The 25,535-nt window shown below is 39.6% G+C and overlaps 1 protein-coding gene across 4 annotated transcripts in view; it reads right to left on the reverse strand.

Annotated features, from left to right (window-relative positions):
* Positions 1 to 25,535, reverse strand: part of ces2b (carboxylesterase 2b) — a 66,197-nt gene that overhangs the window by 3,928 nt on the left and 36,734 nt on the right. For 3 of the 4 annotated variants that reach the window (XM_073831409.1, XM_073831408.1, XM_073831406.1), the window contains 7 exons: positions 25,342 to 25,446; positions 24,413 to 24,556; positions 23,295 to 23,372; positions 23,047 to 23,194; positions 22,707 to 22,856; positions 22,554 to 22,626; positions 22,063 to 22,470 (listed from right to left, as the gene is read on the reverse strand). In XM_073831409.1, coding sequence (XP_073687510.1) covers positions 22,290 to 22,470; positions 22,554 to 22,626; positions 22,707 to 22,856; positions 23,047 to 23,194; positions 23,295 to 23,372; positions 24,413 to 24,556; positions 25,342 to 25,446 — 879 coding nt within the window. In that variant the 3' untranslated portion in view covers positions 22,063 to 22,289. Of the gene's footprint in view, positions 1 to 527; positions 630 to 731; positions 837 to 931; positions 1,086 to 1,218; positions 1,353 to 1,426; positions 1,566 to 1,648; positions 1,839 to 1,917; positions 2,079 to 2,365; positions 2,439 to 2,588; positions 2,739 to 2,827; positions 2,976 to 3,069; positions 3,148 to 3,254; positions 3,402 to 3,526; positions 3,626 to 3,713; positions 3,819 to 3,944; positions 4,099 to 22,062; positions 22,471 to 22,553; positions 22,627 to 22,706; positions 22,857 to 23,046; positions 23,195 to 23,294; positions 23,373 to 24,412; positions 24,557 to 25,341; positions 25,447 to 25,535 lie in introns of those variants that run through there. The other variant, XM_073831407.1, reaches the window with a different exon arrangement.

Genomic DNA, 25,535 nt, shown 5'->3' on the forward strand with positions numbered 1-25,535 from the left:
TTGCTATAAAATTAGAAGCACACAATTCCCTAGAATATCATTATATGCTTAAACATTAAGATTTGTACTCATGGAAATGACTAAAGTAGTCAAATGTGTTCATTAGAAGAGGGTGAGCAAATGCTTTTGCCAATAAAGTGTATGTGGAAGTGGGCTCTGAGGATGATGGTGATGGTAAAATCATCTCTTCAAATTGAACCCTGCCAGAGTTCACTCAAGCCTCCAGAACAGCCTTATGTTGGCATCAGCGTCTAAATTCCCTGCTTATGCCATCTTGACCACTGAAGTCATCCTTGAGCATCCAGCCTGTCCTGTTTGGACTACAGGGCTCACCTGTGAACTCTCAGTCTGCCCTGTTACGGCCAAGGAGGCTGTCCCTGAAACTCTGCTTGCCCTGTGACGGCAAAGGAGTTCTTTGCCTGTTTATTGTTTCTGTAATACGTTCTTGTGCTGGGATCTTGCTGCTTTACATGTAGTATGCTTTTTTTAAACATTCTGAATGGCTTATTTTATGGAAAATTTCACACCTGATTGGAACATTCCAGAACTTCCTCCTCAGACCAGCGCATGATGCAGTCGACGATCTTCGATGAGCTGCTGCTGTCACATTTACATAATTTGGCTGCATTCTGAAATAACAATTAACATAATTTATGTAATAGTAGTAGTATTTAATACAACTTATTTAAATAACAGAAAGACGGAAATATAAGAAGAATATTAAATAATACCTCAGCCCTCAGTAAAGGATTAGCCATCACAAAACCATCCCATAAGGCCGTCCCGCTTTCTGCAATGGCACGATGAAACAGACCAGAAGCCAATGGTGAAAGAATCTTGAAGACACAATGACACCGAAAGTGACTTGATCACTCAAAACTGGCTGAATTATGTTTTCTATAGCCACTATGCTATAAATAAAGACCAGTACCAGCGTGGACACACTGACTCCTCCAGCAGACTCTCCAAAGATAGTCACAGATCCAGGATCTCCACCGAAGCTGTGGATGTTCTCCTGAATCCACTGAAGAGCAGCAACCTGATCCAGGAAACCATAGTTTCCTGGTGCATGTTCATCTCCCGTGCTACAAAAAAGAAAAGTAATCTTTCATCTGTATCTGTACTGGAATACACAAATTCACAACACAGGGTTTAAATCACGCACATAAATGATGTGAGGACTCTAGGCTAATCAGCCTAGTAATATACAGCGCCTACCTAAAGAATCCCAGCAGACCTAATCTATACTGAATCAGCACCACAACCACATCCTGATACGCTGACAGAACGGAGCCGTCGTATATTGCAGCTGAACCAAGAACAAGTCCTCCACCGTGAATCCAAACCATCACCTAGAAACCACAAGGAAACATTCTCTCTTCAAACATTCTTTGAGAACATTCACAAAAGTTGTTGTTGAACTTACTGGTAGCTTGGCGTCTTCACCAGGTTTGACTGGAGTGTAGATGTTGAGATACAAGCAGTCTTCTGAGACCTCAGGAACCTCCACATCCGTAGCGAGAAACTCAAGTTCAACCACACTAAATTGCCTATCCTGGAGGCACCTAAAGGAACCACAGCATCATTAGATCATGGAAATATCTAACTAAGCAAGTTTGACTCAAAATAGGGTTGTGTGACATCTTACATGGGTGGCTGTTTGGTCGCGTCTCTCACTCCATCCCATTTCTCTGCAGACTGGGGACGAGCCAGTCTCAGTGGGCCCACAGGGGGCTTGGCAAATGGTACACCTAGATAGCTGCTGACGATTGTGTCCTTGCCCTTCGCAGTCAGGAAGGCACCTCTTAGAGAACCTAATTTGGTGTGTACTACAGGTCCTGTCAGAAACAAATGAGGAACAATTCTTAGTTTCATTTAGAGAGTCTTAATGAAACTATGGTGATTCTTATAACTTGCCTTCCTGTCGCTCTTTTATTATCCGCGGAAGGGTTTGAGTCATGAAAGTGAAGTGTTTTCCCTTCAGGTCTTTCCCAGGTTTCTGTTGCAGTCCAATGCCGAGATACTCAGCCTCAGCTCCATATTCAGGCCACTTTGTGAGGCCCAGACTATTTGGAGACCTGCCGCCAGAATTATTATTTTTTTAATCTAGTTATAAATGCATTTGCCAAATTCTTAGAAATATACTCTATTCATGTTGGTTTCATATGGTTTGGAAAACTTTTATACCATTTTCAAGAAAAATTGCAATCGAATTACTAAATGATGGTGTGGTGTAACTGTCAAGTAAAAAGCTATCTTCCTTAAACCTGAATGCATGTGAATGATTTTAAGTTTGAAATATATTTTTAATAAAATCTCAGGACAATTGTATCAACTGGATGACTTTCTGGCAAGCATCACTTACCCAGTGCGAGCAAAGTTTCCCCAGTAAGCCATGACAGTTTTACAAAGTTCATTCTCTTCTTCTGAGAGTTCACCTGAATTAAAACCGAAAGAAAGACATCAAACAGAAAACCCAAGAAAGACACTAGATTGATTATCACTATCTATACAATTTAGCTTTACATTATGTACTTCTAAAACACTAAAACCATTTGTTTTGCTTCCCAAGTATTTTTGGGTTTTACCTTCCAGCTTTACATGTCCATCTCCAAAGCAACACCCAAAAACAAATGCAATTTCATCTGTATGGTCACTTCCAGCAAAACTGGGTCTTTTCTTTTTAAGTATACTGGGAGTGTGCTGGAATTCATACACGTATACTGGTGCACCGGTATCTATTAAGGGACAAAATTGATAATTATCTTTAAGTTTCACAGAAACTGCCTTCTACAAAATAAACAGTCACACTTCTACAAACTCTCACCTCTGTGGTAATTCGCCAGTTTGCGAGCCGGGATGTTGAACATAAAGTCTCCTAACATCTCTCGAAAACCATCTCTGATTTTGATCCTGTCAGGAGACGTGCCCAGATACTCATTTAAAACAAGCTCAGCAACTGATTCATCTTGAAGCTAAATGGGAGAAAAATAGACCAGAAATATTATACCTTATTATATTTTTTAGGCATATACAAATGTCAAATTGAAGATAAACATTCTATCTTACAGTAGGATTAAACATAGTCAGAAATGGCATGATCTGCTCAATATCCATCCCATCTGTCCATCCTGGAGGTGAAAAGAACTATGGAAAAACATTTGCTAAATATGAATATACTGTAAAATTCTGACTGAAATTCTAATATTTGGAAAAACTACTTTTTAGAAATTTAAAAGTGAAAAAGTGTTTACGTTAGTCATCATATAACCCCACTCATCATCAGTGATTCCGGTGATCAGAGGCACTTTGTTAAACTCATGGGATTCAAGAAGCTCTGCTGCAGGTTTGGGAAGGAACTGGCCATCGATTGTCACTCCAAAACGAAGCATTGGCTGCTCCTGTATTAAAGGCAAACAGATGCAAACACACCGTTTAATACATAGGAGGACTGTTTGCATATATTTGTAACAGATTGAAGTGAATGTTCACAGTGATTCTATGACAATCCAGTATGTGGACAGACCATAGTGATCTTCAGTATGTCGTCTTCTGTCAGGTGCATCACACAGTCAACAATCTTCTTGGGGCTAGAAATATCACAGCCAGATAAATTTCCTACAACCTAAAGAGAAAAATGTTATTTACATTAAATGTATTTCATTTTTATTATATAATACAGGTTTCTTAAGAAAAGAACAGGAGTAATTGACCTGAGCTATTGGCAGAGGGTTGGGATTCGGTATCCCATCCATTGCTGCTGTACCGCTCTCTGCGATAGCATGATGGAAGAGGTTTGCCGATAATGGAGAAAGAACCTATGAAAAAAAAGTACTTGGGTCAATGACATGATGCTTGTTTTTTTTTTGTCTGAAAAATACTTTAATATAATCATGTCAAAGAAGCCCAAATCACAGAAAATATTTTTAATTTTAAATTCCTACATGTAAAGACACACTGACTCCTCCAGCAGACTCTCCAAAGATGGTCACCAATCCAGGATCTCCACCAAAGCTGTGGATGTTCTCCTGAACCCACTGAAGAGCTGCAACCTGATCCAGAAGACCATAGTTTCCTGGCGCATGTTCATCTCCTGTGCTAAAGGGCAGAAGATCATCATACAACCTCATCAGAGACCTCAACGACACTACATAAATCACTAATCAGAGATTTGGAACCATCAAAAACATGAATTTATAGAACTTTATGGCCATTCAAATAGATTACAAGTTTAAAGTCCAAAGACACATTGCCTGGTAAATGGAAACCAAATCTAAACATTAATAATATTTGATGTCATTGTTTACTGTTACTCTAATACCTGGAAGGTTTTACAAAGAAAAAAAGGCTATTGTTATAATTGATTTATTAAATAAATTAACTATTTTGGGTTTTGTTGGATCTTTATGTTGATAACAATTCGTTTTTACCTGAAAAATCCAAGTAAGCCGAGCCTATATTGAATCAGGACTACAACTACATCCTGATAGGCAGCCAATACATGTCCATCAAAAATGGAAGCTGAGCATAGATAAAAACCTCCGCCGTGAATCCAAACCATAACCTATTGCACCATTACAAAACATCAATTAGAAACACTTCAACATATATGCATGAAAATGCAATGAAGTTCAGACATACAGGCAACTTGTCATTTGCTCCAGGTTTAGAAGGTGTGTAGACATTCAGGTAAAGACAGTCCTCTGATGAGTCAGGAACCTCTACATTCATAGACGTATTAACTACCAAGTCTTTAACTAGCTGTTTATCCTGCAGACACCTGGAAAAGACAGAGGAACAATGTGAATCTGGGTGTTGAAGCAAAGCTGGTTCTGGTTACTAATGTAACCTAGGTTCCCTGAGATAAGGGAACGAGCGATGCTACGCATGTGGGGAAACTTCTGTTAAATGCTGAAGTCTGATTTGTTCATATTTGTGTAGCTGCACGAACAAAAGGCGCTTCAACCCACATAGTGACAGTCATTTTATTGCATCACAGAGCATCCGTAATGAGGGCTGTTAAGAAGCATGAGCCAATTATGAGACTCAACCCACCTTCTCCACTTACAGAGAGGATAAGGTAAACCAAGAAAACAGAATCCATACCTGAAGGGCAGGGACATCCAAATTATAAAATCTGGTGAAGCCCAGGAGGAAGCCATTCCTCTGGTAAAATGGACCTTCACTCCAATAGGACACTGCAAGCCCACTGAGGCATAAGATAGGGCTATAGAGTCAACTATCCAGCGGGAGTCGCTGCTTCGTGAATGGCAGCCCTTTAGAGCAGCCTGCAATGCAAACAAAGTGCTGCACTGAATGTCGGAAGTGGCTAGAGCGCTCTACATAAACTCTAACAGCCCAAACCGGGAAGAGTACATTTGGGCCCTTCTCATCCTTCAGTTTAGAAGTTCAGTTAAGAAGATCCAAAGGCCCTTGTAGGGGCCCTAAGGACTATGGATAAGTCCAATGTTGGCACAGTATGAGGATGAGGTGGATTCAGCCTCCAAGCTCCCCTCGAGAACTTAAAGACCAGGTTGTTTTTGCCGACTGACTGGCGAGCCACAAGAGCCTTCCTGTAAAGGGAGTGTGATCTGACACCACCTTGCCGATTTATAAAGGCTACCACCATCATGTCTGACCAGAATGCGGTGCCCCCTCAAGTCTGGTAGAAAGGTTTTTAGGGAACAAAAAACTGCCAACATATTGCACCAAACACATTTGCACCAAGCTGTACGAGCCGAACGCCAGTGCGCCATGACTCTGACACTGTGGTGGTTTACCCGGTCTTTGAGCCAGAATTGGAAGAATTAAATCCAATGGAATCACAGAGGAGGTGGCGGACATGAGTTCGAGCATTCTCTAGAAAACTCTGAGTGGACAAGAAGTCCCGAGTCGGAATGGCATCACTAGCTGGATTGGAATTGAAAAGGAAAACGTGACGTGTGGCCAAGTATGGTCTATACAAGTACACACGCTGTGAACACACCAGGAGCAGCCCTATTGCTGCGGCCCCCGGGGAGCTGTTGGGGGTTTAGTGCCTTGCTCAAGGGTCTCACCTCAGTCGTGGTATTGAAGGTAGAAGAGAGTGTTGATCATTCACTCCCCCCAATCCGACAATCCCTGCCGGACCTTCGAGTTACAAGTCCGACTTTCTAACCTTTAGGCCACTGCCCCTAATTGTCAGTGAGCATTCCAGTGCAATCCAGGGCTGTAGCTGGGCTGAATCGATAACTGTCCCCAGAAAGATCACCCGCTCACTAGGAGTTCTTGGCTAAACTGAATTTCAGCCTGACGATCCAGGTAGCTGTGCTGCAGTGACTTGTAAGCGAGAAGTTCCTGCTCTGATCTGGCTTGCACAAAGGTGCACAGGGGCAGGGACAGTCTGAAAAGCAGAACTGAATACTGATAAGCCACCCCCTCGAGTGGTCTGAGATGAGGGGCTATCTGGATGTGAAAGCAGATATTTTTCAGATCCACCGATGAAAAGCAGTCCCCAGGGCATACTTGTGCGAGGATCTGGATGCGGGGAATGAACTCTCGTGTTAGTCAGGAGAGGAGAAGTGCTCTTTTGAGTATGTGGGTCCACTATCACAGCGGTAGTTTGCTTGGGAGCATGCTAAGTAAGAAAGATGGGCTCAGCCTGAACAGAGCTTCCATCGAACAAGAGCTAAGTGGGGGAATAGAGCGTGAGTGCAAGACTTCTTTGAGGGTAATCGGTGATCCTCTCCTCTTCTTTTCTTTATTGGGATCAGGACGGCTTCTGTGGCTCAGGGTCCACCGAGGCAGGGTCAAACACTCTCATGGAAGAGACTGGGGAGTCGAGGAAGGCGATCTTGTCAGCGTCCTTGATCTGTGTTGAATTCAGCCAAAGGCCTTGCCAATCCCCTGCACTGTGGCCTTTGTAGCGTGCAGAGCCAGGTCACTGTGCACAGTTCCTTGAAGGCATCACGACTGCCCTGCCTGGGCATTCAGTCCCAGGGCCAATGGAGGGCAGAGATGCACAGTGTCTGCCTCTTCCAGAGGAGGAAGCCTGCCGTTACCATTCTCTTCAGCTCCGTCAAAAGTGGTGAGAGTGGCAGAAGTGGAGGAATGAATGTGCCGAGTTGGGGGCCCACTACATCTTGGTGAGTTTGTTGTAAACCTCTGGGAAAACACGCTGTCCATGCGTGTTGGTTTCAGCAGGGCGAGACTGTCCCGGTGAGCGCAGCCTCAAGCGATGCACTCACCATGCCACACTCGCAGCGCGACATTTAAAGCAACGTTGCAAGGAAGTTTGCTATTTTCATTCGCTGGATTACCGCAGGGAAAGCGTTTGCTGAGAAGAAATTCAGAGAAAAATTCTGATGAATTTTTTAATGCAACTAAACAAATGTGAACAAATCAGGCTTTACTATTCAGATATGCGTAGCAGAGCAACGGGATAGATCGTTCGATAGGGAACTGCTCAACTACAGGTGCATTTGTTTGGCTTTATTCTCACATTAGCGGCTGCTTTGTAGCGTCTCTCACTCCGGCCCATTTCTCTGCAGGCTGTGGAGGAGAAAATCTCAATGGGCCCACTGGTGGCTTGGCGAACGGAATGCCCAGATAAGAATGGACAACTGTGTCCTTTCCCTTTGCTTTCATATATTCACCTTTCAGGGCCCCAAACTTGGTTTGCAGGACAGGTCCTGTATAATTCATAAAAAGGAGAGTTTAAAGTAATTTTCATATTCAAAATATAATCTGCTATCAATTTTAACATAAACCGGCACAGAAATAGAAAAACGCAGTTGATTGCCCTTCAAATTTCAGTGTAGACTTTGAATATTTACATTTTATGACAAGTCACACGCTTAAAACAATATTAAGTAATATTAGTAATATATTAGTAATTATATTAGAAAGCCTTAAGAATAATATAAGCCTATAATAATAAGCCTAATATCTATATATATACACACACACTAATTATTTTATAATTTCTATAATGTATTGTTTATTTCATATATTTTATTTTAATACATTTACAGTTTTTCTCAATTGCTAAAACACTATAACCAGTCTTTTGAACTAAAATTTCAAAACTATAACGCCATTTCTCAAAAAGCACACCCATTTCCCTAAACATTAAACACTATTCCCTGCTTTGACACATGAGTTATATTTGGTGAACTGTTACTGCAAAACTCTACACACAAATCCCTACATTTCTCAGTGCTTACACCATGTGGTCATTTAGAAAGCACAAGCATTCAATATTGTTCACTCAAGTCTGCGAAGTCTGAGCTCAATTAGCACACAATTACCCAAGTGGAAACACTAGGAGTCAAAATTTAGCACACACCAATCAGAATCTTCAATGGAGATAAAAGAGCCAAAGTCAGCTTACAGTGTTTCTCAGTCACTTTGGTGCATTTCTCAGATCAGAAATGAAATTGCCAAAACTACTTGTTCAACATCCACATCATCTAGTCTCTTGTGCACATCATAAAAAGCTTCTCTTTCTTCTGATCAAGTTGTGATTGCTTTGGCACATTCATACAACTGATTATATACATTTGTCTGCGGTTTCCTACATTATCAGTTGCTATTGTCATGTTGCTCAAAATGTATTATATAGTTCTCTGTGCAATAGTCTTACCCCTCAAAACATCAAGTCATTAGCTCATCGTATAAGTCATTACCTAAATGCAAAATTTTTGATCTAGTTGTCCTAAACTGTCAATCATATATTCTACACATTTCTATTAGACTTTTTGTAAATTTGCCATGAATTATTCAAGTGAATCTTGACTTTCACTAATGAAGATAATATAGATCAACCAATGATAAAGCAGTTCTCTGAAAAAGCTCAAAGGCACATCTCATGAACCTTCCATTGGAAAGCATATATAGAGGACAACGCAGGAGTTACAAATTCTGACAGTGGGCTTTCTCATTTTTATTTTCATCTTTGTGCCCATATTTCCTTTTCTTTTCTGTTTCACAATGACGTTGTAATGCATTTTTTTTTTGTCAGACCACTAGTACAAGTGTAACTTTCAATCCTATTCAGTCTTTTTCAATCAATATCCCACCTATAGTAATGTGTAATTTTGAAAAGGAAGAGTAAGAGGTGAAAGAGGAAGAGGAGGAGAAGAAGGTGGATGATGATGACGACAACATGGAAGAGACAGGAAGGGCAAGGGAAAGAAGACAAGCAGTCTCATATATTTTAGTTGATGGGTGCCAGGGTTGGATCAGGCATGCAAGAGGATTTGACCCCTGCTGCCTGGCCAGGTCTAATTTAGCCTGTGATGCTGAAGAGGTTCTGTGGCCTGTCCCAGACCAAACACAGGATGTTGGGCAGAATAATTATTTTGTTGTTGTTTGCTGTTTTGTTCTGTTTTCTACAGTACATTACTGTAAATTAAGAAATAAAACACTTGCAAATGCATACATTTGTTGTGTTCATCATGTGAAAAGTTCTTTATTTGTATTGTTTTTGTAGTATTGTTTTGAATTTATCTCATCAGTGTGTAAAACTGTGTTGTAGTGTGTTTGTTTTTGAGGATTTGTGTGTCATGTCTGAAAGCAAAGTTTGGTTTTTCAGCAAGATTGAATTGTTTTAAGTGGAGAGCTTCATTTTGACCTCAATATAGGAAGTTTGGGGAAATGAGTTAGGAGTTGTGGATTTGTGTTTAGAGTTTCGCAAATAAGAGGCATAATTTCAAGAAATGTGTTTAAGCAATTGAGAAAAACTGTAATATACATGCTATATCTGCTATAATTTTTTATATTAATTAAATAATTTGTATTAATTTAATGTGTATTTAATTGTATTTTTATTTACATGTGCAATACATTATATCTTGTCCACTATTTTGTGCTGTCATTCAACTTTAGATTTTTTATACTACTTAATTTTTATTTAATTTATTTAAATTTACAAATGCTATAAACTTCAAACTATACTCTGTTTGAAACTATTTTATAATTTTTTACACTTATTTTTTTTTAGATTTTATTTAATTTAATTTTTTTTTATTATTTATATGTGTTATATACATGCTACACTTCAGTTTTTTTCAATTGCCAACAAGCATTGTTCAATACTGATGCCACATTTCCAAAACTTGCTCACACATTCAGCGATACAGAAGTCTATGCGGACCAAATTGTGAACCATTTTTCATTGCTTTCAGACAAAATGCATGCAATGACCACATTTTTCAAAATCCACAAACACTTTTGTCATTCATACTCCACAACTGGAAAAACACTACATTTTTAGCACATTTTTTTAAATGCTAACACACTGCTTTCAAAACTTTCGAATCAGAACAATGGCACACTGTCCATTTCTGCAGGAATTATAATGTTAGCAGAATATTTATTATGAAACTGAATAATAATTATTCCAAACACAAATACATGCAATTTCAGCTGAAAGCCAAGCTTTTTCTTCTTCTACTTTCTTTCTTTCTTTCTTGGATATCTGTATTCCTTTTTTGGTTATCTTTTGATAAATGAAAGGCTTTGGAATGATTTTGTTTGGAAACATGGATCAGGGAAGACACACTGGTGGGGGAAAAATTAGTGGCAGAGAGAGGGAGGAGTACAACCGTCACAGTACTACAGTTTTTCACATTTGCTAAAACACTAAACCCAATTCTCTGAACCAAATTCTGAATAGCCTAAACCAATTAGTCAAATAAATCACTCTTTCTGCAAAATCCTAAACCAGTTCAGCCAGTTTAGACACTGTTTGCAGATCTCATGCACTCTTTTTGCAAAACTCTAAACACATTCTCACTCACTAAGACACAATTTGCTCTGTGATGAACATATGATGCAAAACCCTAAACACAAGAAAGCAAAAGTTACAGTTTTTGCCCGTTGCTTGAACACTATAGAGCCATGCTTAGACTAAAGTAACACAACTTGAAACTTTTGTTACCATACCTCAAACACGTACCCATACCTTAAACAAAAGCGCTGCTTTGCACTCTAGTTGCAATTATGCAACACACTTACTCATTTATGCAACACACTTGGTCCTGCACACTACACTCTATTTCATACATAAGACCCTTCGTTCAAAAACTTCGTTCAACTACAAAAAGCTCAGTTTAGCCATTTCAAGAACTTTTCAAGCATGGATGGAGGGAGAGCAAGAGGAGGAGGAGGAGGAGAAGGAGAAGGAGAAGAAGGAGGAGGAGGAGGAGGAGGACAAGTTCAAAGTAAAGGTCAAAGAGGCCATGCACGGACCCATATTTCTGATGATATAAGAGCAACTTTGGTGGACCATGTCATCAACCATGGCCTGACTATGAGGGAAGCTGGGTAGAGAGTCCACCCACATCTAAGCCGCTTCACAGTGGCATCTGTAATAAGAACATTCCGACTAGAAAACAGGGGGAAATATCACATTGTGTGCCGCCATAAGCCTTCGAGGGCTTCTGTATCATCATGCAAAACTAGGTCCATACAATAGCCAACATATACTTATATATACTTACTTATATATTTCTAGATGCTCTCCATAATATAAAAGACATTGCTTGCAATGTCGATGAAGTTCTGTGGTCATGTCATGATTTTCTGTGTTTACAGTATAGTGTTTTTTCTATTACTGTTTTATGTTTTTTTTTTTTTTCTTTATCTGAATTCATGTTACTGCAATGTACAGTGCTGCTTTGTACAATATTGAGTAGGCCTATTTGCTTTTTTGGTTGTTTGAAAATGTGTCTCCTGAAAATATGCCTTCTGAATAAACAGTGAAAATCAAAGACTGCAGTTTTTTATATAAAGTAGACTAGTGTGTTCCAACTGATCTGAAAGTGTATGCATATGATGCAAGTATGTGTCATTTTGTCAACAGAGTTACATTTTGACAAAAGAATGTTAGGTTTTGATAGCAGAGTTTAGGTTTTGAGAGTAGAGTTTCAATTTGACACAGATGTGAATGGTATATTTCCCAGTGTTGTGTCATGTTTACTTGTGTTTACAGTTTTGGCACAATGAGCGAAGTTTTGCTAAATGTGTTCAAGCAATGGGCAAAAACTGTAATATATATAAATTAATATATATTTTTGATTTTAATATTTTTATTGTGCAGGCAGGCCTAACAACGCCCTTCAGCCGTGATTTATTCACGATACAGCACGGCCTCTCGTACCTTATTGCTTAATTAAATAACATAAGTATTGGGATAAAAGCTTATAGTTTGGGTATAAACACTTATTTTCTACAGTAGCGATCAAAACGAAAGCATAACACATCTGTAGAGCAACGTTTATTCTCTTCACCAGGCGATGGCAACAAACTGCACGTTTAAAAAAAAAGTATTTGTCATTGAATTATATATTCAAGAGATTCCAATAGTGAAACACGTCTTTATTATTTGAATCACGGGCTCCTTCATTTTTTTTTTCAGACTTAAGCAATGGACATTATTTCAGAACCAATAGTAAATTATGTAATTTTGCTCAGATTTCTAATCCTTTTTTTTTTCTTCAGAATCGTGATCTCCAGTTTATAAAAGAAAATTGTTTTTCAGTTTACCCAGAATCATGCAGCATTAGTTTACATTTTTATTACTGCATATAATTCATTGAAATATAAGTTTAATTTAGTGCAAGTTCATATCAAAATGCACCGAAATTTTTTTTGGCATTTTGTGTTTTTTGTTGAATAAAATACTATTTTCCCCTATATATTTCATTATTGAGGATTTCTTTTAAAAAGTTAAAAAATCTCGTCTCGTCTCGTGAAACAAGTGTCTCGTCTCACCCCTAGTGTCAGGTTTTACTAACTGTGTGTTATTTTTAATTTTAGTTTGTAAGCAATTGTAAAAAACTTTAATCAACTCAACAGGTGAAAAACAGAAGCTCTCTGCTGTTGGTTTGTGGACAGTCATGGCTAAGACAAAGGAGCTCAGTGAGGACCTGCGGCTGTGCATTGTAGCTGCTCACAAGTCAGGAAAGGGCTATAAGACCATATCTAAGTGTTTTGAAGTTCCAGTGGCTACAGTGCAAAGTATTATTAAAGAATACAAGATGTTCCGCACTGGGGTGTTTTTCAGCCGGTGGACCAGGGAACCTAATCACAGTAAACAGCACCATGAAAAAGGAGCAATACATCAAAATCCTCAACAACAACATCAGGCAGTCTGCAGAGAAACTTGGCCTTGGGCACCAGTGGACATTTCAGCATGACAGCGACCCAAAACACACAGCAAAAGTGGTGAAGAAATGGTTAGCAGACAAAAACATTAACGTTTTGCAGTGGCCCAGACAGAGTCCTGACTCAAATCCAATTGAGAATCTGTGGAGGGAGCTAAAGATCAGGGTGATGGCAAGGAGACCCTCCAACCTGGAAAGAGTTGGAGCTCATCGCTAAAGATGAATGGGCAAAAATACCAGTGGAGACATGCAAAAAGCTGGTCAGCAATTATAGGATGCGTTCGATTGCTGTAAAAGCCAAAAACAAAGGCTTTTCTATTGATTATTGAGAAGGGTATGAATAATTTTGGACATGACACTTTTTGTTCAAATGTAAATAAAAGATGAGTAATATTTTTTTTCCACAATGATGCCTCTTGTACATCGTCTTATTATCTTTTGGGAAAAGCCTGTTTCATTTCAGGTAAAAAAACAAACAAACAAAAAAAACCTTTAAGTCCGAATTTGCCAGGGGTATGAATAATTTCGGGCTTGACTGTATATTACTATATATATATATATATATATATATATATATATACACACACACACACACACACACACACACACATAAACACATACACAAACTCATATATGTGTGTATTTTTCCTTTTTCTGTATATTCACCAAACTGATTTCTTTCGAGTCTGTGTGTTGTTGTTTTTTTGAGTGTGTTTATGTACCTTTTTTTCTTGCAAATAATTACTTGAACATTCTTGTTTTGTAACTACATGCACTGGACACTACGTTGTCCATTTTTTGTTGTAGTGTCTAATGAATCATCTGTAGTGTAGTATTGTATTGTATAGTATTATTAACTAATGTGTGTATGATTTAAAAGCTTTGATTTTGCCAGAAGAGTCAGCGGTTCTGTGAATTAGTTGAACATTTGGAGGTTCAAGGTTTTGAGCAAACGAGTTATGTGTTTTAGCAATTCAGAAAAAACTGTATGCATACATTGATTATAACCTCGTATAAAGCCTATTTATATATATAAAAATACATTGATCAAGCTGTGTATTATATTTATGTCTTTAACGATGTTTTTAAGCAAAATCCCATCGTCGCACCTAACGTTCTGCACTTTTGCCCCATCACTCATTGACCTGCGACAGCTTCTCCAATGTGCGCAATAATAAAACCCGTAAAAAACACAATTGCCTCAAAGCTATAATGCAGTTTTCTTGCGTTCATTTTTTGAAGTTGTTTTTGACAGCTAGCGCACTGTGTGCAAGTAAACGCTCTCATTACGAAACATTAATGTGACTTCCCTACCGTCCTCAGCTTTCACCGTGTTTTGTAGACTGAACTGGGTCAGGATGCAGAGTGAAATCACGACACAGCCTCTCATCTTCATGCAGTGTTCAGTCCCACAGCAGAATGAGCGTTCACAAGTGTTCTGCACACTCAACTGTGTGTTCTGGCCAAACTTTGCACTTTGCTATTGTGTCTTTGCCCATGTCCTTCCCTGCCGGGTTGCCAGATGCCCGGTTTATACCCCAAGGCTTAATGGTTTGACATACTGCATATAAGGCAGAGGTTGAAAGAGTAATAAAATATGCTACTCAAGTAAAAGTACTGTTACGTCAATGAAATTTTACTCAAGCTTCATTTTGGAGTGACAGTTGATGGCCAGTTCCTTCCAAAACCTGTAGACGACATTCTTCAATCCCACGAGTTTAACAAAGTGCCTATTGTAAAACTATTTTTCCACAGATTCGTGGACCCCCAGGATGGATAGATGGAATAGACAGAAAGCAGATCATGTCGTTTTTGCCTTTTTTCAATCCTGATGTACTACAGAACACATTTTTGATAGTTTATGCATAATCTGTCAAGATCAAAACAAACAAGCAGTAGTAGGTGTATACAGCTTGTGCTATGCGAAAGTATTCGTGACCCTTCATTGTTTCACATTTTATTATGTTGCTGCCTTATGTTGAACTACGTTAAATTACTTTTTTTCACATCAGTCTACACTCAGTACAGCATAATGGCAAAGCAAAAAAACAAACTTTTTTAACATCTTTGCAAATGTATTAATAATAAAACTTTGATGTTTTTATTGCATATAAGTATTCATACCCTTATCTGGGACAGTTGAAATTTATCTCAGGAGCATTCATATTGCTTGAAGATGTTACTACACATTAACCTGTGGCAAACAGGCACAAACATCTTAATAAAAGGTGAAAATACATGTCAGAGCAAAAACCAAGCCCAGAGGTAAAAAAAAAAAATGCCTGTAGAGCTTTAGACTCAATCCTCTCCTCAGTGAAGACACATGAAAACACACTTGGAATTTGCAAAAAAAAAAAGGACCCTCAGATTATGAGAAACAAAATTCTGTAGTCTGATGAAGCTCAAGTCCATATGCATCATGTTTGAAGGAAACCAGGCACTGCTCATCACCTGCAGAGTACCATCCCAAAAGTAAAGTGTGAAAGTAGCAGCCTCATGCTGTGGGGCTGTTTTTCTGTGGCAGGGACTGAGGGACTCTTCAGATTAGAAGAAAAGCTCAGTGCAACAAATATAGAGATAGTCTTAATGAAAACCCAGTCCAGAGCATTTAGAACCTCTCACTGGGCAGAAGGTTCACCTTCCAACAGGACAACAATCATGTCCCTAAGCACAAAACAAGAGTGGCTTATAGACAACACTGTGAATGTCCTTGAGTGCTTGAGTCAGAGCCTGGGCTTCAACCCAATCTGGAGAAACCTGAAAATGTCTGCCATACCCCATCCAAGCTGTCAAGAGGTGAGGTGAATAATGGCAGATAATTGCCAAATGTAGATGTGCAAATCTTGTTGCATCATACCCTAAAAGACTTGAGGCTGTAATGGTGCTAATAACTTGTTAATCATGCTAGAAACATGCTAATTGGGTTATAAACATGTTACCAAAATGCTAATCATGCTAGAAACATGTTAACAACATGCAAATCATGCTAGAAACATGCTAGTAACTTGCTAATCATGTTACCATCATGCTAGCGACATTTAAATAATGCTAGCAACATGCTAATAACTTGATAATCATGCTAGAAACATGTCAACAACATGTTAATCATGTTAATAATATGCTAAAAACTTGTTAATCATGCTAGAAACATGCTAACAACATGAAAATGCTAATGAAACAACATGAAAATTCTAATTAAGTTAGAAACATGTTAACAAAATGTTAATCATGCTAGAAACAGGTTAACACACTAATAATGCTAAAACATGCTAGTAACTTGCTAATCATGCTAACAACAGACTATTAAACATTATGCTAGCAACATTCTAATCATGTTAGCAAATAGCTAGTAACAGGCTAATAATGTTAGAAACATGTTAAACGACATGTTAATCGTGCGATTAACATGCTAATAACTTGTTAATCATGCTAGAAACATGATAGTCATGTTAGAACAATGCTAACAACATGCTAATTAGGTTAGAAACATGTTAACAACATGCTAGAAACACGCTCTAATCTAACTTGCTAATCATGATAGTAATGCTAACATCATGCTAGCTACACACTGGTAACATGGGTTACATACTTAACCTGGGACGTTCCCCTTCGGGAACTCGAGCTATGTCAGAAAACTCTATGGGAAACGAGATGCCCAATCCTTCAGAATTCCAAATCCCTGCCTAGGATTAGCTAGGGCAAGAGAACAGAGGCGCCAGGAGTGGCACGGAGGTCTAGGTCATAGAACCTGGCAAAGGTGAGGGGCTTAGACCATCCCGCTGTGTTGCAGATGTCCTGAATTGGGACACCCAAAAGAAGAGCTTTGGAAGCAGCCATAGCGCGAGTAGAGTGAGCCTTGACCTCCAGAGGACTCATCTAGCATCCATCTGCTCAGAATTTGTTTAGAAGCCGGCAACCCTCTCTTAGGTTTACACATAATACACTAGCAACTGGTTCAACCTACACCACAGGGCAGCTCTGTGGACATAGATGTCCAGTGCTCAGACTGGGCACATACGATTAAGCTTCTGCTGGTCTGGATCAGTGAAGGGAAGAGGACAGAATGCCTGAAGCACGACAGGCTGTGGTGTAGAGGTAGGGACCTTGGGTACACATACCCTGCTCTAGGGTAAAAAAAAAAACTTTGGCCATACCATGTGCAAAGTCGAGATAAGAAGGGGCCACCGAAAGGAGACAAGGCTAGGAGCAACATGGTCTTTATTGTAAGGAAGCGATCTGAGATCTCCTGGATAGGTTCAAAGGGAGCATTACAGCGGGCTTCAAGTACCACAGCTAGGTCACAGGTGGGGACACGGGTCATGCTGGAGGCCTCAGTCCACAGCACACCACGGAGAAAGCGTGTGACCAGGGGATTTTTGCCCACTGAGAGGCCACCAAGAGGGGTATGGTAGGCCGAGATTGCCACCACGAGCACCTTCAAAAGTGGAGTGGGATATCCCTCTAGAGAAACGAGCCTGCAAGAACTCCAGAACTGTACCAATCGGGCAGTTAACTGGGTCTAACTGGCGGTCTCCACACCATAAAGTGAAGAGCCTCCGCCTCAAGTCATACACTTTTCTTATAGAGGGAGCTCTGGACTGGAGGATGGTCTCAACAACCTCAGTTGAGAGACCGGACACTATGGGTTGTGCCACAGCTTCCACAGTTCCGGGTGGGGGTGCAGAATGGCCAGCATCTCTAGACAATTGATATGCCATGCGAGATGGCGACCACTCCACAGACCGTGGGCTGAGCGGCCACTCATGACCGTGTGAAACTGTCACACAAAAGACACGTTTTACCACTCTATTTATTACAATCATTTAATGTATTATGGAGTTTTAAGTGTTTTTCATGTTTTTAGTCCATTTTATTTCTCTCAACATTTTAAGTGTGTTTCTTTAATAAATGGATGGTTAGCCTGTCATGTGACTAGACACATGACAGGAAGCAGGAAGTACAACTTTATAAGAAAGCAGCATGACAAACAAAAGACTGTCACCAAACTTACCTGGATTGAGGAGTAGCTAATTTTAGAGCTCACCTTTCCAGACACCATCTACAAACTTTGGATTACACTTTCTGTGGATTGTATATACACTGGTGGACACTCACATTTGAATTATCAACACACCGGGATTATTGGACTGTTTGTTAGGGTATAGTTAAACAAACTGTTTTCTTTTAACAGGCAGAGTTTACCTGGTTTTATCATGTTTTTTTAAAGTCTTTAATGTGAACCTTGTAAATACACCAAATCTATTTAAACCAAACTTCGTTTATGTCTCATTCTTTTAATCACTAATCATCTCTCACAGTTAAATCTGACCCCATTTTAGTCTTGTAACTCTGCTGATAAGTTTGAGTATTACAACCGCTCCCCAAACAGTGAGGGACGCGTCCATCGCTAGTGTCATACGGCGACAAGGAGCTCCCAACACCGGGCCCTGCGATAAGAACCAAGGCTTCCTCCACATGTCTAAGACATGTAGGCATTGCCGTGGACCTTGATCATGCAAAGCGGGTTTCCCCTCGGAGAGAACCCCTTGGTCTTGAGCCACCACTGTAGGGGCCTCATGTACAGCAGGCCAAGAGGTATCATGTTGGACGCAGCTGCCATCAAACCCAATAGTTTTTGAAACTTTTTTACAGTTAGTGTTGGAAGTTGCCGGTATTGTAAAAATACCTACTTCCCCCCAGCTCGTTTATTCGCCCTTTAAATAAAACAGCTCGAGTCCGCGTCAAAGTTTAAAGCCAATTTAATAGTAAAGTCAAAGAGTGCTGAGCTCAGGATTCCAGAACAGCCAATATCAAATCTGACATTCTGGGCAGTCCAGGAATGTCTCACAAAGCTAAAATATGCATTTATATTCTTGATTCTGCAGGCCTCTCCTCCTGATATCGTTCAACCATTCTCCTCCAATCAGGGCCTGTTATCGCCAACCGTTCCTGCACAGAAAAGAAAATACAGCCCCATCCCATTCTTCTTCTTAGAGTGACCAAAAGTCTAGTCTAAAGTGACCTTCAAATTGCTACTACTTTTGCAGGGCTTCTTTTCTCCTACGTGCCTGTAAACAAAGGTTTCTCAGAAATGACATAAATGTAGAGAGTTCGCAACTACACACACACATTTTACTAAACAGTTTGTTACACAGTGTCTTCTTTGTCTTTTTCATTAAGCACAGAACATTCTGTCTTCTCATAAGCACAGAACAACCAAAACACAAATTTAAAAGCATTAACAAAAAGTATTTTCTACATTAGACACTGGTCTTCTCTGACTCTCGTGACTGCACTGAGGATCGACTCGATCCGAGAAGGTGACAGATGTGCCTGCATCGTGGTCGAATCCCACACCACACCTTAATAAATGGTCCTCTGTAATGGAAATAGCACACTTTTCCATCGTCAAAGTAGTTCAGGATGCGGATGCCCTGGAGTCCCAGAGGAGCCAGAGCTGCATCCACACACTTTGTGATCGTACGGGGTGAGAGTTCTAGGCTGAACGGAAGAACCCAATATTGATATGCTTTCGCCCCTGAAAGCAAACCTCAAGAACTTCCTGTGTTGAGGAAGGATGGAAATGTAGAAGTATGCGTTTTTCAGATCTATCGTGGGAAACCAATTCTTAGGTCAGACACGACCTGTTTGAGTGTCAGCATCCTGAACTTCAGCCTCTTGACTGAGTAGTTCAGCGGATGCAGATCTAAAATGGGACAAAATGGGGCAAGCCCCCATCCTTCTTTGGAACAATGAAGTACCGGCTGTAGAACCCCGGACTCCCTGTCCTGAGGAGGGACCACCTCGATGGCCTCCTTCTTCAGGAGGGTATTTACTTCTTGCTCCATATCCAGAGCCTGCTCGGGGCCCACCAAGGTGGGAAAGACCATGTCGAAAGGTGGCGACAGAGCGCCGAATTGGATGTAATATCCTTTCATTACAGTACGCAGGACACATTTGGCAGTAGTCTCCACGCTGCTAAATAGTCTACTAAGGGAATCAGCCTCTCAAGACTGGCCTTTAATGTTGCCTGAACTGCTAGCTCGGTATCTCGTAAGGACGGACCGGCAGGAGAAATCCGAACTAAGTGCTCTAGGGACCCCTGTAGGGGTGGCGAGCCTCTCGGCTCCGCTACGCAAGCGGGTGGAAAGACCCAAGGTTTTGACTCGCAGGAGACCACTGCGCCCTGTAGCCCTGGCAGGGGTAGCAGACTGATCTCCTGAGGGCATCGGGGGGAAACAGTCAGGACCGCTAAGCCAAGGACTTCCTCGACTGAAGCACGACCCTCAGGTCGGGCCTCACCTTAGAAGCCCCCGGCTTAGAGCGCCGCTGTTCTCGGTCCTGCTGTGGAGGGGCCAGAGTAGCGATGCTCACTCTCTGTGCTTTGCGGAACGAGGAGCTAGTACACGGGAGGGTCTGTTCATGCCCAGCATGTGACAAGGAAGGTATCCAGTAGGAAGACCCTGTCTTGCTCTTTCATGTCAGACAGGGTCAGTGTGGAGGTCAGGAAAGAAAAGAAAGGAGGAGGTGGTGTTTTAGTCCGCAGAAAGCGTTCATCTAGTAGGCTTTTCTGCGGCTCATGTTGTTTCTCAGGGGGCCAATCAATTTTTAACTTGGCCACAGCCTGTGTCACCACCTCCAAAAGCTCCTTGTACTGCAGTGACTGGAGAGCGGATCCTCAGTGGCGCCCTCCCCATCCGCCTCCTAGGAGGAAGATAAGTGGAGCGCAAAGCCCGTTTCCAGGGAAGAAGTAACCGCAGAGTGGGCTTCCGAACCCTGAGAACGTCACCCGCCCGTGACATCACGCCCTTCTATTGGAGTTTACATGTATATCAAAGCGTGGTTCACCATTGGCGTTCCCCATAGCGTTTTCGGACAAAGCTCGAGTCCCCGAAGGGGAACTACTTTAAACTTCAATCTTTTTCAGACTGAAAGCCAGAAAATTTCTACAATTTCAAAAACTTTTCAAAAAAAAGTTTTTCACACTTTCTGATCAGGCTTTTTCAAACCAACTTAAAGTTTGCCTTGAAATATTTACATACTTAATATAGTCTAGGGGTGGCACGGTACATGAAAAACAACCGAACCGTTCGGTTCGCTTGTCACGCGTGTGTGCGTCGCACGGTTCAAAGCATGCGCAATGTAGCCTCATGAGTTTCCTTTTTGCGCGAAGTAAGAGGTGTGTATAGACATAGAGACAGTAAAATTGGAGTGCTGCAGGTTACGTGACGTGTAGAAATGGCAAGTGGGAGAGATAAGGAAGGCTGCCTGGAGAACTTGGCTGTGCTTTCAATTTTATTAAAGGAAAGGATGAAGCTGATTGGTTGGTTCATGTCACATGGCCTGCATGTCATCAATGTCTTCTCTCTTTCTGTATCAAATCTCCCCTAGCTTTCCTCAGAGATGGTCTCAATAATGTGCTTAAAGTCAAGTCCAATTCAGTTTGTGCATGATTACATGATAAAACGTTTTTTTTTAAATAATGTATCCTAAATTGTGGATAATCAAGCTACATTTCATATGCCAAAACAAACTTCTGGAGTGTTAAAGATTAAAATAAAAAATATATAAACAAGAAACGTACAGAACCGAGAACCGTGACCCTAAAACCGTGTTACGAACCGAACCGTGGGTTTTGTGAACCGTGCCACCCCTAATATACTCCATATTGCATTTTTTCCCAAATGTATACCTTTTGGTAACATAGAAATCCTTTGAAACTTGAGTTAATAGGTGGTCGATACGTACAAGCAGTTTAATTAAGATATTAGCCTAATATTTCACCTACCTGACTGAAAATTGATAAGAACAAACATGAATGTTGTCTAGATTCCTGCCTTGAAATTGCCCTACAAATTCATGGATAGTATAGTTTCAATTCGTTGCATTGAAATACAAGGAGGTTTGCAGCAAATTCAATGTTGTCCATCTTTTATTTTCAACTGCAAAACATTAGTTGCTTGGACATTTATTTGTCATATGATCAAATTATACATTTTCTATCAAATTCAAAACTTTAGCACCAAAATAAACTCAATTCTTATTTGATTTTCTCAAGTTAATTACATTCTCGCAGTGAATCACATTATCCATACATTCAAGTGCTTTGTGTTCATTTCTGATGAAACATATACAGTTGTTTTACAGTTCCAGATGCTCTTTTTTCTCTCGGCCCTGACGTATAAGATCTGGAAGTGTCTTGGTTAAGAATGTGTAGTGTTTCCTCTTCAGGTTCTTTCCAGCTTTCTGTTTCAGTCCAATGCCGAGATATGTTTCATCCTCATATTCAGGCCAGTGTGTCAGACCCGGACCATTCGGAGACCTGCCGATCCAAAATTAGCCAAATTAGTGTGCAAAAACAATATACTTCATTTTTCAACACACATAAGAGGTCTGATATTTTACCCAGTGCGTGCAAAGTTCCCCCAGTAGGCCATCACAGTCCTGCACAGCTCTTCCTCTTCCTTTGTGAAAGGAGCTGAAGGATTGAACCATTAAGTGATGAGTCATTCAGTCTTTCAGAAAAGTTTGTGATGTGTTTGTAATGAGAAGTCTTACCGGTTGCTTTGAGGTGGGCTTTAGCGAAGCAGGTGCCCTGGATAAATAACAGTTCATCTGCGTGGTCGACACCAACAAAGCTGGGCCTGTTCTTCTGGATCATACTGGGAGAATGCTGGAACTCGTACAGATAAACTGGTGCTCCTGAGGCTACAATTTCAATGGCAATCCTTGATTTTACAGACTTCTTAAACAAGTAAAAATTATAAGATTTAAAGGTGTAGTTAAGAATGAAATTTCTGAAGACTGGAGTAATGGTGAGAATATAGCTTAACATCACAGGAATAAATTATATTTTAAAATATATTAAAATAGAAAACAATTAGCCTTAGTTTCTCACCGCTGTGGTATTTTGCCAGTTGGAGGGCAGGGATGTTGAACATCATGTCTCCCATCATCTCTCTATAAATGTCTCGGATTTGAATCGGGTCGCTTGTGTCGCCCAGGTACTCCTTCGCCACTAGATCAATGATCCATCGATCCCTGGGCTAATCACATTCAAAGACAAATGTAAGCTACGGAAAGAAGAGGTCCAATGTACTTGTATTTAAATTACAGAATGTAAATATGCATTGAGTTGTGTCTTACCTCAGGATACATGAGGGTCAGGCGTTCTATGGCTTGCTCTTTATTCATCCCGTCAATCCATCCTTTACCCTCAAAATACTATGGAGAAATAACAATCAACTTTAGCATCAAAATTTAAAACCAAATATACAGTTGAAAGTGAAAAGTTTATATACATCTAACAGAATCATACAAGGTACATGTTACCTGAATGATCTACAGCTGTTTTTTTGTTTGTTTTTTTTTGTTTAGTGATAGTTGTTCATGAGTCCCTTGTTTGGCCACTGTTCTTCAGGAAAATCCTTCAGGTCCCACAAATTCAGCTTTTTGGGTTTTTGAACCCTTTCCAACATTGACTGTATGATTTTGGGATACATCTTTTCACACTGAGGACAACTAAGAGACTCCTATGCAACTATTACAGAAAGTTCAAATGCTCACTGATGCTTCAGAAGAAAAAACAATGCATTAAGAGTCGGAGGGTGAGAACTTTTTAACAGAATGAAGATGTGTACATTGGTCTTATTTTACCTAAATGTCACATTTTTTTTTCATTTAGTACTGCCCTTCACAAGCTGGTAAAGATATATACATGTTCCCCAGAAGACAAAATAAGTTAAATATCATCTTCAAATTCAAAAAGTTTTCACCCAAAGCTCTTAATGCATGGTGTTTCCTTCTGGAGCATCAATGAGTGTTTGAAACTTCTGTGATAGTTGCAAATGAGTCCCTCAGTTGTCCTCAGTGTGAAAAGGATCTCAAACTCATTCAGTTATTGTTTCAAATTACACAAAATGCTGAAAAACCAAAAAATTTGTGGGACCTGAAGGATTTTCCTGAAGAACAGCTGGCAGTTTAACTGTTCAGGACAAACAAGGAACTCATGAACAACTATGACTAAACAATATGTATATGTCTTTTATGTGCAATATCTTATTCAGGTCAGTACTAAATAAAAAATAACATGCATTTTGTATGATCCCTCTTATTGTGGTAAAATAATTAACATTTCACAGATTCTGCAAGGTGCATGTAAACTTTTGACTTCAACTGTATGAATATGCTGATAATGCCTTAATGCCTTAAATGTAAGTGACTTTGGAGTGCGATATTAAATATTATAATAAACATTTACTCACTGCAGGCAGTAAAAAGCCAAACTCATCATCAGTAATTCCAGTGATGAGAGGAACTTTACTGAACTCTTGTTTCTTTACAATCTCCTCTATGGGTTTGGGAAGGAAATAAGAATCCATAGCAAGACTGAAGTCCAACATCACAAACTAGAAACACAGTGGAAACAAGTTAACAGTTAATATCATTTGCATGAAATATACACTTATACTTTATATTATATGATGAGAAGTATGAGAAGTGTGCCTAATTGTATTAAATGTGTACTTGTATTGTATAAGTATACACACACACACACACACACACACACACATACATATACATATACATACATATATATATATATATATATATATATATATATATATATATATATATATATATGTGTGTGTGTGTGTGTGTGTGTGTGTGTGTGTGTGTGTGTGTGACCCTGGACCACAAAACTTAGGTAGCACAGGTATATTTGTAGCAATAGCCAAAAATACATTGTATGGATCAAAATAATTTTTCTTTTATGCCAAAAATCATTAGGATATTAAGTAAAGATCATAAAGATATTTTGGCAATTTCAAACCATAAATATATCAAAACTTAATTTTTGATTAGTAATATGCATTGCTTGGAAAACTTTAAAGGCGATTTTTTTTTTTGCACCCTCAGGTTCCAGCTATTCAAATTTTTTTATATTGGTCAAATATTGTCCTATCCTCACAAACTATACATCAATGAAAAGCTTATTAATATTTGAATAAATCTCAATTTTGAAAAAAAAAAAAAAAAAAAATTCCCCTTTTGACTGGTTTTGTGGTCCAGGTTCATATATAGATTTAAAAAACCATACATTTATTTATTTAGAAGAAACTTTTATCCAAATGAGGATACTATTTCTGTGAGAATTACTTTTGAAAGGCTTATTTTATGAAAAATTTCACACCCGATTTGAACATTCCAGAACTTCCTCCTCAGACAAGCGCATGATGCAGTCCACGATCTTTGATGAGCTGCTGCTGCTTTCACATTTACATAATTTGGCTGCATTCTGAAATGACCATCGACATTAGAGCTTGTTTAATAGTTGTATTAAATACAACTTATTTAAATAGCAAAATCATTCAAATAAGAAGAATA

Source organism: Garra rufa, chromosome 25 (genome assembly GCF_049309525.1).
Source record: "Garra rufa chromosome 25, GarRuf1.0, whole genome shotgun sequence".
In the NCBI taxonomy this organism is placed as follows: Eukaryota; Metazoa; Chordata; class Actinopteri; order Cypriniformes; family Cyprinidae; genus Garra; species Garra rufa.